Source organism: Amblyomma maculatum, chromosome 6, assembly GCF_055883805.1.
Source record: "Amblyomma maculatum isolate TAMU_Amacu chromosome 6, ASM5588380v1, whole genome shotgun sequence".
NCBI lineage: Eukaryota > Metazoa > Arthropoda > Arachnida > Ixodida > Ixodidae > Amblyomma > Amblyomma maculatum.
The window spans coordinates 55,553,237-55,574,888 of record NC_139349.1 but is presented as its reverse complement, the minus strand read 5'-3'; the positions used below and the strand labels follow the sequence as shown (position 1 = coordinate 55,574,888).

General features: G+C 41.8%; 1 protein-coding gene across 1 annotated transcript in view; it reads right to left on the bottom strand.

Moving 5' to 3' along the window:
* Nucleotides 1–21,652, bottom strand: part of LOC146185785 (condensin-2 complex subunit G2-like) — a 65,888-nt gene that overhangs the window by 29,386 nt on the left and 14,850 nt on the right. The window contains exons 3-9 of the mRNA XM_084607914.1: nt 19,929–20,025; nt 17,214–17,365; nt 15,808–15,960; nt 13,704–13,798; nt 11,822–11,894; nt 4,633–4,716; nt 250–342 (exon numbers count right to left, since the gene is read on the bottom strand). Coding sequence (XP_084464040.1) covers nt 250–342; nt 4,633–4,716; nt 11,822–11,894; nt 13,704–13,798; nt 15,808–15,960; nt 17,214–17,365; nt 19,929–20,025 — 747 coding nt within the window. The remainder of the gene's footprint in view (nt 1–249; nt 343–4,632; nt 4,717–11,821; nt 11,895–13,703; nt 13,799–15,807; nt 15,961–17,213; nt 17,366–19,928; nt 20,026–21,652) is intronic.

Sequence of the window (21,652 nt, the reverse complement as noted above, 5' to 3'; positions counted from 1 at the left end):
CTCCTGTCCCTTGAAATGTTCACAGAGGACCGAGTAACGCAGGAAAGAAAGAAATGTGAAGCTCACTGCACAGGCCTTTTGCCCTTCTCCAGCTGGCACAAATGGCAGCCATAGCTGTACACTAAGGACTTTAAATCAGGCGAGGAGGACGTCTCCAAATGCATAATTATATGACATATGTTCTATGAATAATGTCTTCCGCTGTTATACTTGGCTTTCTTTCGAGACGCATGCAACAACAGCACTTGCCTTGAAGCTACGCCACAGGATGGGGAGGTAGCACCGGCAGAGCATACAACAAACGCTTCGGTCCTTCCGTGCCAAATGCAGTTCCTTCAAAAACTGCAAAATAAAAAGGAGAATCCCAAAATAAGCCTCAAAGTTTATGGGCTACGTTCACAAAACAGAACATGCAAAAGAAAGAGCCCTGTACTGAACCACGCCCACCGATGTAATTTGAGTGCCACTTCCATCGAAACATGCAAAATAAGCTCTGGTAAAGTCAAAGACTCGGAATTCCATTCTGTTTGGGAGAACGCCCAAAGGTGAAGTAGTAGCTCTCGGTTAAGAAACCAATGTACTCATCAATGTGAGCATGGCCGTACATGTGGCTACAAAGAGAAACTGTAGAGCTTTTTCAGAACTTTTACAGCTGGTGGCGAAATACTGGTAAGGGTATGATTCCCACCTTTGTTGTCACAACTAAGCCAACCTGAATGCTAGCAAATCTCGTGGCATGGCAAAGCCAGGTCAGCCAACAACTTTAACCAAAGACAGTGTTAGATAAAAGCTTTTGTAGTAAAGGTGCAAAGATTTTAACTATGACAGCATTAGGCCACAATGAATTTTGACAGAGTTGCTTAGTTTTCCTTCGTAGCCACACGTCTATGCTACGAACTACACAATAAGTGCCTGCAGGCTGAGCGGCAATGAATATAGAGTCATGCAGATAAGAATGGTAACGAAGGTCCCATGACTATTTATTGTTGCCTTCAATAAAATTTTTGTATGCGATGACTAATGTGTCGACACAAAGGAATGGACCTCAGTTTTTCAAAATTTGCTGTAGTTTTCTCGGGGGAAAAAAAATAAAAAATTATACCGTAAGAGGACGACAACGTCGTTTTTGTCATTTCATTTCAGGTTTGAAGCTCTGCTGCTTGTGCACTGTTATTGTGTTGCACGTAATCTTTTACTCAATAAATTTGTGCAACTTTGACTTATTAGGAAGGCTATAAAAAATGTTTCTTTTTTTCCAGTTTTTTTTTTTTAGGGCCAAACCGCAAATTTTGCTCCTGGAGCGACATGCTGCAATAAAGTCAATTTTCAGCCCCACATTCTGGCACGACGCAATAAGGCGCTGCTACGAAAACTTTTTTTTCTGGTGGAAGCACAAAGCACTGTGCTTCCATGGTTCGCACCTGGCAACCGTTAAACGAGCTGTTCGTGACACATTATAGGCAAAACAAACTTAAAATTTCATGCATGACTTCGATCATTGTGCCATATAAAATGTATCCATGGACAGCCAGTACTGAATAAAACTTCAGAGGGTTTTTCCTCCTAAGAGGCAGCCCCAAGCAAGTCCATAAAATAAAAGCAAGCACTCAGTTTTACATCTATTTTTAAATTAACTAATACGATACCATTTTAGTGTCTGAAATTTATGAAGTATAGAGGATTATTTCCCGGCAATTTCAAGAGATATCGAACACATTGCTTATTTTTTAATTCGAATCGAAATTGTCCAATGTTTTATGTTCTTGAATTTTGGCCGATTTTGAAACAATATGGAGAAAAAACTCACTAATCAAGAGATAAAAATTTTACCTGAAATAAAGAACAAGGCCTCCAAAATACAGAAAAAATGCTTCAGCGGAATCACCTCAATGCACCGTGTGAGAGCGTAGGGCTGAAAATTGACTTTTTTCAGGTCATGCGCTCAATTTTATGCTTATTTTTATAACTGTAAGTGACATAATGCAACACTTTTTAGTCCCTAATTATTAAAAAATGTTCAGGATTGTTGAGAAGACTTTAATAAAGATTGAAGATGATGTTTTTTTTTTTAACTGGAACCAAAGCTGCAGTTTTTTTTTATTTTGTTTTTAAATCTTGGCTGATTTTGAAGCACAGGGGAGAAAAATTCTATGTGTATAGAGATACAAATTTTGCCTGAAATAAGAAATACGACCTGCATAACCCCTTCAGGCGTGAAACACATTTTGCAATGCAAAAATTATCTGAAAGCCATTTTCGGTTCTCCATGCTTCAAGTGAAGTATCCTGAAGCAACTGAAAGAAAATTTTATTTTTTCATTGTCTTTTGCAGAGTCCACGTTCGGGGACAGGGCACCTCATTGCAGAAAAAATACTGCATGCTGCTAGCAGAAAGTGCGATAGTGTTCTTAGCAAGATATTGGGCACAAAAGATGGTTAATGGATTATTGCTTGGTTTCTTAATTAAATCAATCCCTTCAGAGTATACTTACTGTGAAAAAAGGTAAAATCAACTGCTCTGAGCAGGCATGCACAGAAAGATGTGGCATTTCCGTGCATCCTTCACAGTGGCAGCGTTGCGAGTTCGGTGTATTGACATGCTCCGGCCAGTGGTTGTAGCCGTCGTACCAAATGGTAGCTATCAGTAGCAACTGCAGTCTAGCCTTCATCGCAACGGGCTCTGGGTAATGACTACTTGGCCGACCGCGCTATTTCTTAGATGTTTTGCAGCACGCGATTAGGCTGTTCACAACGTCAGTTTGGAAGGCTGTCATGTCCAAAATACTTTTCAATGCAAGCTTCTCAGCACTTGTGTCTCACTCTATCGAGCTGTTGCACAGCACAAAAGATAGAAAGTGAAAAATTACTCTCAGGCCTTGTTTCTGGTTGCTGCCCAAAAAGAGTACAGTAACATAAGCAAGTCGAGTTTATCGACTTCCGAATTTGGCATGCATTGAAACATTCAAAACGCCGTCCTTTATTGCCTTTTTGCACAGCACGGTGCACAAAGTAAGAAAGTGATGCCCAACACTCAGAAAAGGAGTTTTCCGGCAGAGGCAACTTTGAGGTGCCCTGTCCCCGGACAGGGACATTCGGAAGTGCATGCAAGGCTGAATAAGCTTGTAACAATAATGATAGCCATTATTGCACAATCATGAACCCTTCCTCCTATAAATAAATGCTAATATTTTGATCAACGCAAATTCCTAAGAGTCCAAATTGACAAAAGCAAGAAGCAATGATGGTTAGCTCCGCAGAACGTAGCCGTGTCCTATTTTGCTGCACTTTTCGGGCAGGATTTCTCTTACTTCACGTATAATGGTTTTAGTTGCCCAATAAAGTGGCTCAGGGCGCATGTTTTGAAACATTCGCAAAGCAGGCCGCACAAAGTTCCCACCCCCATACAGCGACATGGTGCCCGAAGGGATAAAACAAGTTTTAACTGGCAGCACTTTATTACATTAAGCCAGATTTGCTTGATGTAATCAGGCGTTAAAACCGACTTTTCTGCAGCATGCATCTCCTGGAGCAAAGTTTGCGATTTTTACTAAGAACTGTAGCAACAAAGGACATTTCTTACAAGTAAAAGAGCAAAAGTGTGCAAGCAGCAAAACTCTGACCTTGCAACTTTTTGAAATGGCAAGAACGGTGTTTTTCACCTTTTGTAGTGTATGAGTTCTTTCTGAGAAAACTACAGTGAATCTTCCAAAACTAAGGTTTATTCTGTTGGCGACACAGTTGCCCAACACAATTAAAAATTTCATTGAAAAAAGAAATGGTCAAGGGACTGCAATTGCCATTCTTATCTGATAATACCTATATACACTGACTGTTTCAGCAATTGTTTTCAAAATTTCTTCAGTGACTGAGTTCCAAATAGAACGAAAATTTCAGGAACACTCACTACGCCGCGGTGGACATGATTTACAAAAAAAATCTGTTCAATTCATACAGGCAATTTACCAAACTTCATTAAACAGCTTCTTTTATCGCCAGGGAAAAGTTTGAAGTGACTGACAAGACGATGTCATATCTATTTTTGAATTGGAGAACAACATTCTCTTAAACTCTGCGAAGAAATCCGGCAATATTTCCTGAAAGTAATAAACAAGCAGGAAGCTTATGAAAACTCAACGTTTGCAGACGAAATGTTGCAGTGACCATGAATACAAATTACTTAAGAGAAATTTAAAAGAAGAAATGGCAAAACGTTGGTATAGTACTTTTCTACTACGAGAGCTCCCTATATTTAAAATATTTGAATAGTTTGCTGAAACACCTAGTACATAAGTAAAGCAAATTGTAAAATCCAAGAAGTTGCATTGCAGCGAAGAACACTAGTGCAGAAAAACCTGCCGTCAGGTATGAGGCAGATGATGTCAAGATTGCAAAGATGGAACTCATTTGCATGGCAAAGCACGCTGAAGATGGCTTCTTGTACTTTTCGTGTGCAGCGCTTAAAAAAGATGGAGACGAATTTGCAGAACCAGCTCTTTGTTAAGAATTCAGAGCAATTACAACTGAAACAAAAAACTCTTGAGATAGAAGCAACACAATTCAGACTAAATCACATCTTTAAAAGCACTGCTACCTCGAAGGGTATCTTCGCTCTAAAGAAATGCGAAATGCTCACCTTAAATAAATTAGCCCGGTGGCTGTCCGCAAAATCCCCATTCACAGTCCAGTAAACGATGTCCTGGAAATGTCCCTCAAGGACCTGCAAGAGCACAGTAGGAAATAAGCATGAATCCCATGACCCTTCCAATGAGATGGGGCACCAAAACAGCATAGCACAAAACAGAGAATTTACAAGAAGGGTTGTGACGCATAGACATTGTGCTTCCCCTTTAGAAAAGTGAAGTCTACCTGCCACGCTCTACTATTGCCTGTTATTATTATTATATATATTTTTTGCAATTGTATATACTATATAGATCCTCAACTCAACTTAAGTTGAAGACAACGCAGAGGGCTATGGAACGAAGAATGGTAGGGGTAACATTAAGAGATAGGAAGCGTGCAGAGTGGGTCAGAGAAATAACTCAAGTTACTGACATTCTATTGAAAATCAAAAAGAAGAAATGGGCATGGGCAGAACATGTAGTAGGAACAGAGGATAACCGATGGTCGCTTAGGGTAACAAACTGGATTGAAGTTCGCAGGGGTCAAGTGGATGCAGCTAGCACAGAACCGGTTTAATTGGCGAAATATGAGAGAGGCCTTCACCTTGCAGTGGGTATATGATGATGATGATGATGTATAGATATTACATTCCACAGCACCTTGCAATGACTTTTACGACAGAGAGTTTAATCTAATTACCTTTTTAGGGAGGAAAATTTGGAAATTAGCCCTTGCATATAACCCTAATATTGCCCCATGCTTGCTCTTCACTGCAATGGATGCTGCAGCAGTGAATGATAATGTGCAAGTTAATATCTTTGATATTTTACTAGGAACACTGCATTACGCAAATGACGCCACAATATGCCTCAAAAAGCAAATTTTTCCTGAACTGAGAATGTTTTTGCAGGCTTGCCTTACATTGTTTATCTTTGGAATATTTTTATAGGCTTCTTTATCTTCTGAGAAACTTCGAAAAATAGCTGAAGTGACCACTATGATCATAAAATTTTATGAAATTTTTACAATTTCATCTTTTTGTACCTTTTTCTATGGTTTATACTTAAACAAAAATAAGTAGAGTTAGTTTAATTTGCTGAAGATGAAAGTGGAATGCATTTTATTTGTACAAAAAAAAATTGGATAGTTACGTGTTAAAAAGTTTATTTTTACTAATTTTTCTGTGTGACTAGGTTTTCATACCGCTTGCAAACTAAAGGTAGCGAGCTGGGATAACATTTATCTTGGTAATACAATAGGCCGCACTTTTTCAAAAAAATATTGAAGATGCTCAAGCACACTACCTGTGTCAGCTGGCCTGGGAATGACCAAAATATATATCCTGTAGTCTTTCATATAATGCAGAGACGCAAATTAAAGGATCAGTGTTGAAGCAAATAGAAAACTGAAAGTACACAAATGAGGATTAGCCACGGGAGCTGCAGGCAAGAGCCGTTAATTTAGTACTTTAGCGTTGGAAGTCGTTGGGCCTGTGAAAAAAGCTTCTCTTGACCAACCTACTGTACATACAAGGGAGTGACTGCAAGCGCAAACAAGCCACACGAACAGCGCACAATTAAAAATTCCTTAGGCGCAGCTGATTAGTCTACAACTTAATTACTCATTTTGATGCTTGGACTCCATGCATTCTGGCAGGAATGGGCACCGTCACGGAGCAGGTATGATATACCACTCATCACAATACACATTGCTAACAGGTTGGCCAAAATTCAGAGACCTGCTTTTCGGATGGTTGACTTACTCTGACAGTACTTAAAAAATTAAGATGGTGATAATCTAACCCCCAAGCCACGGCACATCGTTAAAATAAACAATGCAGTCCAGTGTTGCACATGGCCACCCAGCCACGAGTACAGAGCGAGAATATGGTTGCCCGTCGCAGAACATGCACTGCGATAGGTGCGCAGAGCCCATCCATGGCTACACTGCACTGAAGCATATCTTCTCTGCAGGTGCACGCTTCAGTGGTCCATACACCACAAAGTACTTTGCTTTTTGCTTTGTTTTTTAAGCTGGAGTTCTGGAGATGGGGTCCTATGGCACATCAAGCACATGCATAGCTTTATGGCACTGGACCTTTGGTTCAGTGGGTTACAGTGAAATTGAGATCGGGCATTCCCGGATCTTCTAATTAACTGGGTTGGTGCAGGCCGCCGCTTTGAATTATCTAGTCAGATTTACATTAAAAATCGTGGGAGTGCAGACATCCTCGAAACTGTCCAGGATTTCAAATTAACAGAGTTCGAATTATTGAGGTTGTCCTGTAATATACAATGAAATTCTCAGATTCAATGAGAGAAGACTTGGATGCAATGAGAGACAACTGGAGTATAAGGAAGATTTCTTTTATGTTGGGTCTATGGGCTTAGTATCCCAAAGCCACTCAGGCAATGACGGATGCCATAGTAGAGGGCACTTAATAATTTTGGCCACACAGGGTTCTTCACTATCCACTGACGTCACACAGCACATGGGCACCTTGCAGTTTACATGCAATAAACCCGGCCCCCAAAGCCAGAATCAAACCCAGGCCTCCTGGCGCACAGTCGAGCGCTCTAACCCCTGAGCCCCCACAGTGGGGTCGTCTGAAATGGGATTAAGCGCGAAGTCATGACAATCTGTCAATGCCATTGTCTGAAAAGCATCCTCTGAAAGTATTTTCCAGTGCGTTCTGGAGCTATGGGCCTGGTGCGCTGCAGCTTTGGCTGTACATGTGGCGCCATCTGGGAGGCACCGTCGAGAAAGGCGGCTGTCTGGATCCGCAGCCGTGGGTAGCGCTTACGCAGTGTTCCGAATTGTTCCTGGTTCCCCGTTAGAATAAAAAAATAAACGCCGACTGAAACAAGAGCCTCTACTTACTGTTGTCTTTATGGTAATTTCCAACCTGATATCACACCCATTGCTTTTTCGTTTCGGCCGCGCATTTCCCATGTTTTTTTTTTTTTTTCAGGACTGCACGCTAGGTTTCTTTCAAGCATGCGCACGACCGATCGCTTGGTTGTATCGCGCGCGCCATGCGAAAAACAAAAAAACAGGGTAGTGTTTTTTTTTTCTTCTGGACTCAGCTGAAGCCGTAAGAGTTGTACTATGCGTGGATGCTTGGAACGAGTGCTCGGCACGTCTTCGGACACGGCCTGTGTGTTGTAGAGAGCGCGCAGTCTTCCTGCCCAGCAGGATGTGTTTTTTTTTTAATGACTTCGTAACGATAGTTTCCGGCTGTTCTCGGCGCTCATTTTTGTGAAGACTAGCCTGAAGAATTACGACATCGAGAACGAAGCACATTGTAGGAGTGAGCGCTCTTGCCACGCGTTCATGGCTCTCCGCTAAGAGAAAACCTCCTTTAAGACTTACAGCTCGATTTACTGCTGTGTTTATGGGTGCCTTAATAGTTATCACAAAAAACTGCCGGGAAGCAAACGAAAATCAAAGTGTTTTCGGTTTCCTTGGAAATCATGCATACGAGAGCGATCCGACTCATCGTTAACAGTGGCCCCTGACCTTCCAGATGCAACTGGCCTCGTAAATATTGTGTGGGTTAATTTGTCGAAAAATACATTAAAAAAAAAAAATAACGAATTAAACATGTGGTGAAGAGACGCCGAAAGGGCCAAATAAAACTAACCTCCAAGCTGACGTCCTAGAAGGCGCGCATTTTCCGAAGATATCCGAGGACCCCTCTGCACTGTGAAGTTCCTCGCGCACTCCATACACGTGCTGGCTTCGTACAGTTTCTGACCGCGCACCAAGCAGTTATTCTTAAAATAAGTCTCAACATTCTAGAATCGTCACCTCAGAACAGCACGCGCTGCGGAGCTTGCTCAGCTATGCCTGTTTTTCTGCTCACTGCACTGTTACAAGTCACCTCTCGTTTCGACGCACCGAGTAGAAAATAAAAACTACCGTAGAACTGTCAAGTGGCGATAAAGCACGTGCACACATGGCCCGGCGGCTTAGGGCACATCTCCAGATACAACCTGGGTTCGTCCTGTCCTGTGAAAAAGCTTGCTTGCTTTTTTTTTTTTTTTTTTTTAAAGGAGCGATTCCATTGACTGACGGTGCCCAGCTGTACTCGGCTCTTGGTTCTGGGGGGTCGAACGTATGCCGTCTACACATGCACTGCCACCGATCGAGGGGAAAAGCCAGTGGTGCGCATTGCACACTGGCTTAGTTTTTGTTCTATTTATCTACTTACTTTCAAACATGCCAAATTGCGCGGATTCCAAATTCCTACTTCAAAAAGAAAAAAAAAAAAGAAAACGAAGAGCCGCCGGCAGAAGTGCTCGAGCGCCGATGATGCGCTGCGCCCGAAGCGCCGGCGGCCTTCTACCAGACGACATGAAAGAGTAGCGACTTTCTCTGCTTTGCTTTTGATTTATTTTTCAACACAAACACATGGTACACATGTCTCTTACGTGCGCATGTGGTACGAGGCAAAAAATGGCCGAAGAAAGTTTTGTTCTAGCAAGTTTGCTGTCGAGAAGCGTAGACTTCGCGTTCACTCCGCGCAGACGTATCACATACGGGTGCGCCGGCGGGAGGTGGCGCCACTTGTTCCGGAGCAGTGGCGCCTCCATACCAGCGCACTAGGCCCATATCCAGCCATCAGAATGGCTAAGCAAAATTAAAGATGGCTAAGCATGACTGAGTACAATAAAATCTAAAAATCACTTGGCACGTTAGGCCGAAATAATGCTGTATATGGTCCCACATGTGTACGACAATACAGGCAGCAAAACTGGAGAGTCAAATAATGTTGACAGACATGTCTCCTCATTAATGCACTACATAAGAAGAGTTGAGCGTATGCTTTGCATTTCCTTCAGGTCAGTCAAATTTAACGCCCCTGTATTTCTTTCCTTTTTCATTATGGACCTCTGCCGCCTTCCTCTAGTAATTATTTCATGGTTTCAATGGAGATGAAAACTTTAAAAAAATATTGAAAAAAAAAAAAAAAAAAAAAAAAAAACCCCAAAACCTTGAAAAGTTCTAAGGGGAAAAAAAAAAAAGAAAAGGTGTTTGGAAGGCGCAGACTGTTAATGAGAAGTAGCTGTTTGGTCATGTGGGACATCCAAAATTTTTATCACCCACACAAAACTAGCTTCAACTTGGTGACAGAGAATATCGGTTTCTAAAAAAAAGTGCTAAGAAATAAGCAACTTTCGGCAAAATATTCTTACAATTTTTGTTCAATTTGCAAGGAGCTTTTTGAGCTTAATGGAAGTGATATTATGACTGCTCTCAAAAAATTTCGTGACAATATCTCAACAATGTTGCTTCTTTAAAATATATATTTCTTCCTTGATTCTTATGATAAGTATGCAGACGAACGTCTAGCAGAAGCGTGGCTCAACATTTTTTGCATTTCTACTGGCATGCCGAGGTCGAGATACTTTCGATGTTTTCCGTCGCAAGACGCAAATGTTCAGTTAGAATTTTTGTGATGCAGTTATCATGCAGATGTCTTAAGGGTCGAAATAGGTCACTAGACAAGTTTTTTACAGTTCTTTCCAGTAGATTTAAGTAACGAAAATGTGGGGCAGTAAAGCAAACATGGCATACAAATGTATACAACTGTTCTTAAAAATCACACACTCGTCTTCCCTTGAAGCAAACTTCAAAGCAAGTTTCCAGTAACCTTTTTGAGACTGCACCATAGGTCATCGATATGATATGATCCATGGTTTCCAACATGCTGCCGAACTCAAATTTCCGCATGGTTGAACGTGTAGCGTGAAAAATGCTGTTTTGCGTTCTGTGTAGTTTTTTTTTTTTTTTCACAGGCAGCGCCAAAGGAGAAATAATTATTCGGCATGAGGTGGTCTCAGCATTATTCACATGATTCTGCTGCTTCTACTGCTGAATGCTTTGATATAAGCGGTAGCGAAGGATCTGAAGACAACTTCATTAGGTCTCAATTCAGCTTCAATGATTGTTAGCTGACCGTCAGCCTGGAACTTAGTAAGCATACTTTCGATTTCGGCTCGCTCTTGAGCAGTTGCACATGCTCACTGTGCGTTCTTGCTGTTCTATCGTTATCCACTAGAATTTCAGCAACCTGTGCTAGGGTTCCAGTATCAAGGAAAGCAGCAGTATGTGTGATGGCTTTCCATGAAATAAACAAGTAGTATTAAGCTCCTTCAGCCTCATCGAGCTGGGCTTGTCCACCCAACTTAAAAAGAAGAGGTCCTTCAGCAGGTTTCGAATCTTGATGCCAAACCAGATCGCATTTCACCAACCTGTGCAAAATGTGCCGACCACATACCACCACAAGTACAAAAACGCAAAACATGTAAGCTGTGCTATAAAGAAGACGACCCAGCAGAAAATGAACGTTTGTAGCTATTTAGTTGGTTTTCGTGGGGTTTAACGTCCCAAAGCGACTCAGGCTATGAGAGATGCCGTAGTGGAGGACTCCAGAAATTTTGACCCCCTGGGGTTCTTTAATGTGCACTGACATCGCACAGCACATGGGTGCCTAGCTTTTCGCCTCTATCGAAAAGTGGCTGCTGAGGCCGGGATTCGATCCCACATCCTTGGGAACAGTAGTTGAGCATCGTAATCACTGCTCCACCCTGGCGGGGTTTGTAGCTAGTTCTCATGAGAACTTACACGCCTTTAAAAAGGAATTCGCAATGTATTAGTTCCTCGGCAATTAATGTGTCATTGTATTTCAATGGTGCAGTTGAAAATATGTGTTATTTCAACACTCATGCCTTTTCAGACTTTTTGTGCTGTTTTTCAGCAAGTTGCAAAGAGAATTTTTTCTTCATGTCATGTATGATATGTTTAAACAAATTGTTTCAAGCAAGCACGAAGAACTGTTCAAACTGCTATATTTCCGATTGCGTTACAAAAATATGCAAAATTTCATCCGATAAAAATTTTCTCCAAGTTGAGTCACCTGTTTTCTCACGAATTCAAAAAAAATTACCACCATAAGAAGGAACTTAGATATACTACCCAAATTTGCAAAAGTAAGCAGCTGCGCCGCCTAGCGAGGTTGACACAAAACATCACAGCACAGCTGTCCTGAGTCAGAAAAAGCATGTCGGAAACGGCAAAGGCATAAACAACCGAACATGCAGCAGGAAGAGAAACAGTTTTGTCACTACACCTAAGCAGACTTAAGTGCCCCCCTGGAATTTTTAAGAATATGAATGTAAAGCGCAGCATCTCACCGAGGCCTGTGGCTTGTCTGCAGCCGCTTTCCAAGCAATGATGTAACTCTGTGCCAGCATCTGCACATGGTCGCTGAAACAAATGACCCAATGTCATAATCCAAGGAGGGCACAGCATGATCCCGGTAAACAAAGTCCAAGCGTATAGTATGCACTCCCAATTAATTTCTACAAAGATAATGTAAGTACAAAGAATACAGCAGTTGTGCAAAACTATGGCAATCATGAGAAAAAAATAGTGATGCTCACAATAGCAGTACACTTTTAACCATGCTTGACCTACATTTTGCAAAGACCACAATTTTGCCTTGGATCCCATTTTTACCGAGTTAAGGATGATTAGAATAATTCAGACAAAAAACAATTTACTAACAGTACTATTAGCACTGATTTCTGTGCAGGAAATAAAACACTTAATATTTATAACTATTTTCATAAACAGTATGAAAATGCAAATTGCACTAAAACCTCAAGCCAGACATTTCTCTTTCTCTTGTAAATATTTGGTCACATACATTACCATCGTCTATGTAGCCCTCTATGTAGTCGTGCTCACAATGCCTGCCTGCCCTTATTTTCACACGTTCAACACCGTACCAGCTATATTTTGAACACACAAAGGCTTAGAGTAGGATGTCATTAGCATGGATACTGGTTCCTACAACAGCAGGATGTCTGGTCAGTAGCAGCGAGATAGCCGCTATTTTTCGTTAAGTGTGTTCAGCTCAAAGGTGTAGTTAACCCGAGAAACTGTTTGGAGTGCTAGAATTGTGTAAAACCTGGGTAATCCTGCGGCAAAGGGCCCTAAGCACATTTTAAAGGAAGATCTACAAGCTCAACTAATTGGTCAGCTTGTCCCAGCTGCCACCACATCAATTTGCACATATGATGCACTCTAAAGCTCGAAAGTACAATTGAATGAGATCCCTGTACAGTTGAACCCGGATATATCAAATTTGAATGGGATAGGGAAATAGCTCGATACAGACCAATAATTCGATACATAAACTGTGCCAACAGTGCTCCTCTGTAACCCAGACCCCTGAACATGATGCACATACACTAGCTAGGAACACGCTACCCGTGCACACCGCTCGCTGCTAGTATGCCAACCTGTGAGAGCCACTGCGGTAGACTAAGCTTGCTTCACCGCATGATGACCAGTGTATCGAACACCAGCTTCTTCGCATAACAGCTGCACTGTGTTCAGAACAAGAGCGGCAAAACGATGGCCACTTTCAAGTGGACTCTGTGTTCACCTCATCACATGGTTTACAGCGTTAGCCCTGCTAGCAGGTATGCAAGGACGTTCAGTCCGATGTGCAAAGCTATTGCGGAAGCTACATCAAGAGGGGTGCCTTTTGCAGGAAAATGGCACGCAGCTCAATATATTGAACATTCTATTAGCAGGAGTTCAATAAAGTGAATAACACTGCTATGCTCGCATAGGATTTTCAACAGAATATTCAAGCAGTTCGATATAAGCAGTAATTGATATATACATGGGTTTGACTATAGCAGGAGAACACTTAGTGTACATTCAAACTTGGCACATTACATTTCTTTAAACTAGAATCCTATCATAAGGTCCATACTTTCCTCCTCAGCGGATATGACTCAGGCATTCAGTCCAAGGCCGTTGAATGGGCCGGCATCGCCAAAGGTCTCCACGGCCTGCGAAACGCTGGCTAAGTTCCCTTAATCCTCCACTGTTATTCACAATAAAGTTTTATCAGCCTCAGCCTCCACAGCAGTTTACATGTTAAATGCTTAAAGATTAAATAATCCTAAGTTACGGACATGACAGCTCTAGGCAAATCCAGAGAAAGGTTTGAAGCATGAAACTGAAATCAGTACTGGGAATGCAGCAGCTTTTACATACCTGCTCATGAGGGGCAGTGTGTTGTACATTATGGTGTAAATGGATTTGGCAAGGCTTTTGCATTTTGAGAGCAGGAAGCCCACAAAGTTCCTCCCCTGAAAAAAAAAAAAAAAAAAAAGAATGAAAGTATGAAAGTATGTGCATTGAGATCCCCTGAGCTGCTGTCTAAACAACATAACTAGGTTAGCTTCCAAAAGTCGCGCAAGAATTTTTCAAGAATTGGTAATGCTAATTTTAGTGGCTTAGAGGACGGGGGCAGAGGAAAGGAAGGGTTCGATCAAATTTTTGGCAGTATTCAATGAATCCTCGTTTTGCACAGACTTTGCAGTAGCAGGCATTAATATTCGCAGTTTTACTGCAAGCATGAGCCACCTAGGCGGCCCCTCACCAGCAGCAGATGCTGGAGGGTTGCGTTACATAGTGATGAGTGGAACTCAGTTCTAGTTTCAGTTTCAAATCACCTTTCCGCAGAGACATGCAGACATCACATCCACACTTTGAGCAAAATGCAAAATGTTCGCATATTCATGATGTCACGAAGCACAGAAATCAGCATTTTTTTCACAAAATGGGAGTGGTTGACAATTCGACTGCTACTGGTTGAAAATGTCTTTGGGAGATGCAATCGCCAGCGAAATGACAGTGTGTGTTCTTGACAGCTACCGCCATCTATCGCATACGCCTGTCACAAATATTAACTACACATGGCCTGCGACATCAGCTCCGGCTGCGCCGATCACGGAGGCCAAGACCTGCGCATGCGCAGTTGGGGTTGGTGGTTTGTTTTCAACCAGGGTAGCGGCACGCATGCGCAGAACGGCCTTGTGAAAAAGGCGGATTGAGAGGTATAAGATGGCAAAGACATCCAAAGACATCTCTTATTGGGCTTTGCTAGCCTCATGACTTCAAGCACACAAGAATTCTAGCTTACACTGTGCTCGCCATATAGGCAGCCTAGCTAACCCTAAACATACATACCAGTATAGTGAACTAAAATTCTAGTTCACTACATTGAAAGCAACTGCAACAGCAAACATGAAATGCAACAAGCCACAGAAACTTTGGCTTTGACTTGATTTCGTTTTACTGACTGTTTAGCTGAGGATGGTGATGCTAGCGATTACGATGCAGCTGTAAATTCCGCGGTGCCGGTTTGATGAAAACCATTCTTGCGCGGGCAGAGGTAACTTATCGGGAGGCATAGGGCAGTAGTCATACAACCGGAAATTTTGGTAAAAAATTGGCAGTCTCCCGGGCGAATCGGGAAGTATCGCAAGTATGCAGATTATTCTGACGTGCACATGCATATGCGTATGCATGCATGTGCGAGATATTGTGCATACGACCGTCCAAGACACTGTCTGCCAACCTCCCTCTTTTTCATGTGTGCATACCCCATCGCTTTCTTGCCCAACTCAGTTCAAGTAGAGCACCATAGTTCAAGTCATCCATCGATCTTACCCCCTTTTCAGCAACTAGAGTAACCAAAAACAAGACAAACAAAGACGACTAAGAAACACAAACTGCCCTCCCATACTACTCTGAACAGCATATACACGAAAGAAAGAAAAAACTTTGCTAGCGAACATTCCGTTTCTGAAGCTTCCAACAGGCACTTATCACCCGTTATCATCCCAACACAGCAGCGAAGCCTAATGCCAACCTGGAGTTTACGCTGCCTCCCACTTCTGCCAAGCAAAGAAATAAAAAGCAACGACATCATTTGCAAATGTTCTAACTGCACACATTCCTCTATTCACACCTTGGAATGGCATGCTACGGACTTCTCTCATTTCTCTTTTTAATGACACCAACTGACAAGGTACATGCTCCCAACATGGCATCCAACCACATACTAAAGGCTGGATGATGAATTGTATGCAAAACTAGGCTTGCCAGTAGTGGTGAGAGATGCGACAATGTTGACTGCACTACACAAGACGCTTTGAAGCAAGCTTGGTACAAATTATTAGTATTCCGCCATAATATAGTAGCACGTAGCAAAGTTAGCACATGCCACGGCAACCACATCATTGACATTGTATATACCATTAAGAACCTAGCTTAGCTGTTTATACGTCCATTTATCAGCAAAGCAGTTCACCTGGACAGTGTTCAAGTAGCGTGGTGAAACAGCACACTTGGCAAGTTCTCCATAAAGCTGCTGTTTCTCTGCACTGTCTAATGATGCAGTGCCACTTGTGGACAAGGCATCTTTCATCTCGATGGCCAACCTCCTCATTCTGGCTGCCTTCACCTGAAATAATAAAAAAGAAGGAATGCAGCATGCTACAATAGCAAGAAAACAGTTGCCCTAAAGAACACAAATGATTTGCATGGATTAAATAAGGTACAAAGACTTTTAATGCATTGATACTTGAGCCATGCCTAACTGAAAATAGCAGCTCAAGAAGTGGGCAAAAATCATGAAGTAAAAATTATGCTATATTTTGTTATACATATATAAGTATATATATATATATATATATATATATATATATATATATAAACAATTGCAAAAAAAAAATTATTTTTTCATTAAGATCAATAACAACGAAAGGCTTATGAAACTTCACATAAATAAAATGGGAATACGCTGCCTTAACCACCCATATTTAATTTCACCTACAAGAGGAAACCATTTTTGCTGGGGTAGGTACAGTGCTTTCATTCTTTGGGGTGCATTTCATCACTGGCACCGAATACGCATCAAGAAGGGCAGGACTGGGAAGCTGGCTTTCATATATGCGTGCAAGTCTGTCTTTTGCTGTCAGACGGAAAAAAATGACAAAACTGCGCTTAAGTCTGCTTAGGAACGGAAATGGCAAAAGCCATTTCAGAGAACTGTTTTCACAAACTGCTTCGTCACTTTCATCCCTACTATCATCATCATCACTACCACTAGTGCTACTATCATCATTATCAACTAAATGTGCAGTCACTTCCATCGCTACCCCATCATTATCATTAAACGCAGCGTCATTATCATCGCTCATATTATCATTATCACTAACTTCAATGTCATTTGATATGGAGGCAGCAGGAACGCTAGACAAGAAGAATTAATTAAGACACGTTTCTCACGTGCCCGGGATGGTGTGATTATCATTATCATCATCATTATCACTAACTTCATTGTCATTTGATATGGAGGCAGCAGGAACGCTAGACAAGAAGAATTAATTAAGACACGTTTCTCACGTGCCCGGGATGGTGTGATTGGTTAGCGAATTCGGCTGGTGATCAGAAGGGTAGGAGTTCGATTCCCATCATTTTTATTTCTTAAAGGTTCTTGCTTGTTGGTCACGCATTCTGCGGACAGTCACTTTCTGCGCATGTCACTGAGCCAAGCAGGCCTTTCCCTTTAAGTGTTGTTAAGCGTCGCTTTTCTTACTTGTTGCTCAGCTTGCCTGTTCTGTGCAAAATAAAAAACTGGACGCACATACTTGCTCTCAGGGCACAGCATGTGCCGTCATGCATGCAGAAGCACTGAAGAAATTAAAGTTTCACCTTTGACTTGACTGTGAGAGATAGCTGCACGGCCTTTTGAAAGGTGTGAAGCCAAACATCCTCCCAGCTCTCGTACTTCCTCGCATACCACAAAGCACAAACACTGTGTGCACTTTCAAGGAGGTTCCCTTCATCGAGGAGAGGAAGTACCCCTGCATCAAAAAAGCAAGATGCCGCGTTCTACTGGGCAGACAGGAGCAGAGATGGCGCAGGGAGGATTAGGAATGTAGCAATGGTGGAATTATAAGAGCAGCACAGTGTTATAGAGGACTTATGCATATTACATACTGCATCTCTGGTACTGTGGCTTAACTACATTTCATTGGTGCAATTAACAAAATCGGTACGCAATAGTGCAACAACCGCCATGAGAACTGGGTGGTGACACACACACGCATGCACGCATGCAAAAAAATAACTTGAGGACAGGCATGCCGAATATTTAGAGTAAGAAAGAAGGAAATGTAGTACATTCAGCTCTAAATTATTTTCATTGCAACTTTTATTTTGATACTTGTGCTTGTTTCGATTTCTGTGTTGTTTTTGCAGCAATAGTGCAGGAATTTCTTCTCCATTTTATGTGAAATGTGTAAACAAAGCATTATGTATATACTTAAAAGACATTCTTAAATGTTACATTGCAGTACGTACATGTTAAAACAGGACCACGCTAACACTTCGTTTATTAAATAAATCTTTCCAAGGCACCTCAGCATTGTCTGTTTCGCATAATGTCCCAAAAGTGTCGAAACAAAAAAAGAAAAACATATATTCAGAAGTGGAGAAAGAAGCACTAGACTATATTTTGTATAATCTGTGATTGTTTAATTAAAGTTTCTTATTTTTACATTCATGCCTTTTTCAACTTTTAGTCTAGTTTCCCTTCAAATTTTTGCACTGAAAGGTCTATTTTTTGTCGTATTTAATCTCTAAGCAAAAAATTATGCAAGTACTCAAAAGAAAATTTCAAAAGAACGACTGGCCATGAACTTGCAGTGCACAACTTTACCAGATTAGCACAAACACTTCTGACATTGGGTAGATGCCATAAATCCCTGTTAACCGTTTGAGTGTTTTTGCCGTATGGGTATTGTGGCTGATTACCATCCCATGGGATTTTTGTCATACGCGTACCGCATTGAGCGTGTGTTTGAAATTTCGCACCCTACTGAAGAAAAGCACTTAACTGGGAGGCGCTGCCATCTTTTAGAACATACAAGAGGTATTAATAATTGTCTATGCTACTATCTTGCAAACGAAAAGAAAACTGACTGTGACCTTCAATGTTGCGTGTGGTTTGTGGCAACTCGCCCTGATGGTTTTACTTTCTCCACGCGATCACAAAGGAAACACGAAAGTTGATCTAGTGGAGGTCCGTAAAGGCTGATTTTTATCTTTGTTAGTTCTTCTTAGGCTTATCGACACCCATGAGGTGTCATTGCTCTCCTGTCTCGTTTCATGGACACTATGAGAGTAGTACTCTCCTTATATATTTTCACATTAAAGATCCCCAGGTCAAAATTACTCAATAGCCCTCCACTACGGCTGCCCTTTCTCTCTTTCCACTTTCACCCCCACCTTCCTTCCCTTACTGCATGATTCAGGTGTCCACAGCAACAAGTGTGACAGATACTGCACCTTTCCCTTCCCCTGAATTAATTATTATTATTATTATTATTATTTATCTGGACTTTTGCAATTTTGTTTGTTGAAAATCAGCAATAAAAAATTTGACATTAGAAGTAAATTTTTTTTTTAAATATTTGACACTAAAATGGTTCAGAAACTATGAAGCGAAGTTTTAGCCCACCAAAGAGCTTCTATGAGGTTAATACAGTCCTCATTAATGGCACAACATATTAATGCAGCAAAGGCCGTAGCTCCTTTTAACAGTTGCAGTAGTACTGGAACCTGTGTCATGAAGATGTCTTTTGTCTAATAGAAACAAAGGAGGTCCTCATAGATAACCATGTGTTGCAAAAGTAGACTGATTAAAGGTATACTCTACACATAGATATAGTACTATCATAAGGGGACTTTTTTTTTTTTCATCTTTAGGTAAATGTGAGGGAAAGCCTAACAGAATCTGGAAAGGTAGAGCAAAGTTGTCTAACCTTGATAAATCTATACAGTGTGCATATGCAGCAGATTTGCCGAGTTAAGCAAATATCCGAAACAGCGGTCTTTTTTTTTCTGCACCTCCTTAATTTGAGCTTGTTCCTGGACTTCATCTCCACCATTTCCTGCAGTGGCACTACCAATAGTATTAGCATATATAAAAAATGAAGTCCCCCCTTCCTCCTTCAAAAAAATATAATACTCAGAGGTACATTCCTTATACGAGGCAATATAATAGCATAAATATACATTGTCACAAACAATACCAAGTGCATTCATTATTCCAGCAAATATAACACAGGCACATGACTGCACAGACTAACAATGCATCCTTTGAAACATAAATTCTCTAGTTGCAGCACATTTTTCATTTCGTGCAAAAATGGTACACAGAATTGCACTGACTACCAGGGAGGACTGCTTGCTGCATCGATTACTGTCTGCTCAGATGCCATGTCCTCTGACATAAAATGGAGTGTGAGGTTTTCCAGGCTCTAATCCGCATCAGTAAATCCTCACAACACCCATTTCAGCTGACACGGGCAATTGTAGTGCACAAAATGTGTTCCCTCGAAAATGGGAATACAACAGGCCTACCATGAAGGAACAGTACTGCATCCACAAGAGGAGCGCACACCCTCCCTGCATCTGCAGCTGTGCGGCAAATTGCCACAAGTGGAACGCATTCTGCCTCCTGAGAACAGAGAGACAGAGAAAAAGGGGTCAAAATTCACAACTGAACATTCCAAGAGTTGGCACTGAACAATTGGTGGAACAAAAGCACTAACAGGATGCAGAGTGCCACTACATTGCCAGTATGCTCCTCCCCTCAACCACCCAGACAATGACAGCTGACAAAGTAAACCAAACTAGTATGCAGAAGGAATACAAAATGCGCAATTGCATGAGTGCCAGCGTCAAGTAAGAAAGATTACATTCAAAAGATTACTGCCGGCCGTACAAGTCAGGTGTATGAGAGCGGTGTCAACCATTCTGTTGCAAGGTATAGGGTCATCTACTTTTAGTGCACACAGGCATGCTTCCTTCAAAGCGCCACTGCGTATGAGGTGGTCGCACATCGAAGCAAAGCAATGCAGGCTCAAAGCGATCCCAATGTGAGACTTCGTATAGTCGGCGACTTCGCTTGTATGCGTTGCCATATCAGAGGCAATAGCGTTCTGAAGAAAGCGTGCTTTTTAGCACTAAGTGTGGGCGATCCTAAAGCTCAAAGCAAGAGAGCGTAGGCTGTCTGATCAAGCGCTCTCTGGCAGCAACCGAAAAGTGCAAGACTTGATTTGCCTTAATGCAACAGGGTTAGATGCCTTGTTCTCCGGAAAATCCAGTGTCCACACTGTGAGCAGACCTTCAGAGCCCTTGGATCCCGAGTTCGGCATGTTACTCCTAGGCCGTGCAGGCCCAGTCGTACGATTGGTTAAAGTGGGCTTTATTGCTACGCTGGGTAGGTTTTGATAGCTTATGACTGTATGCTAATTATAAGTATGCAATGCTACGTCCCGCGAAGTCTGCGCAGAATTATAACAATCTCTTGATAGACTCTGACCAGAAGTACATCAGAGGGCCCAGCCACGCCCGACCAAAGCGCAATGTTGGCGGAAAATAGAAAGGGAGGAGAGTTGGGGGAGAGTAGGCGCTGTTGCCAGTAACAGAGGCACAAATTAAAAGATTAGTGATATACAAGTAGTAAAGCACATATATGTGAAGGAGGGTCTCCAAAGGGGAGGGTAAATGGGAGCCATGAACACTTTCATATCATAACCTTGAAGGTGCAGCTTAAAAGTCTCCTCAATTTTCACCATTTGCATAAATTGCAAGGCAAGTATGTAGGTTGCAACATATAATGGGTTAAAGACTGCAACTTGAAAGCTTGAATCAACCACAAAAGGGGAACTTATTTTGCAGCTTTCTGCAATGAGTCGTATGTGCAATGTATATGAGCATCCATTCAAATTTGATAATTTGAACTGTTCACCCAAATTAGGTATACCTTCTGATGCCAAGCCACACACAACCCCACTTCAGTGGCACCAGGGTTAGGGCACTCGACTGCTGTACCAAAGGTTGCGGGATCGAATCCTGGTTGCGGTGGCCGTGTTTGGATGGAGGCGGAAGGCAAGGCACCAGTGTGCTGTGCAATTATCAGTGCATGTTAAAGAACCCCAGGTGGTCGAAATTTTCCGAGCCCTCCACTAAGGAGTCTCTCATAGCCAGAGTTGCTTTGGGATGAAAAACCCCATAAACCAACCAGTTAAGGCTTGCTTACACTGCATATACAGCACAAATAGAGAGCAAAAGTAGTTTAG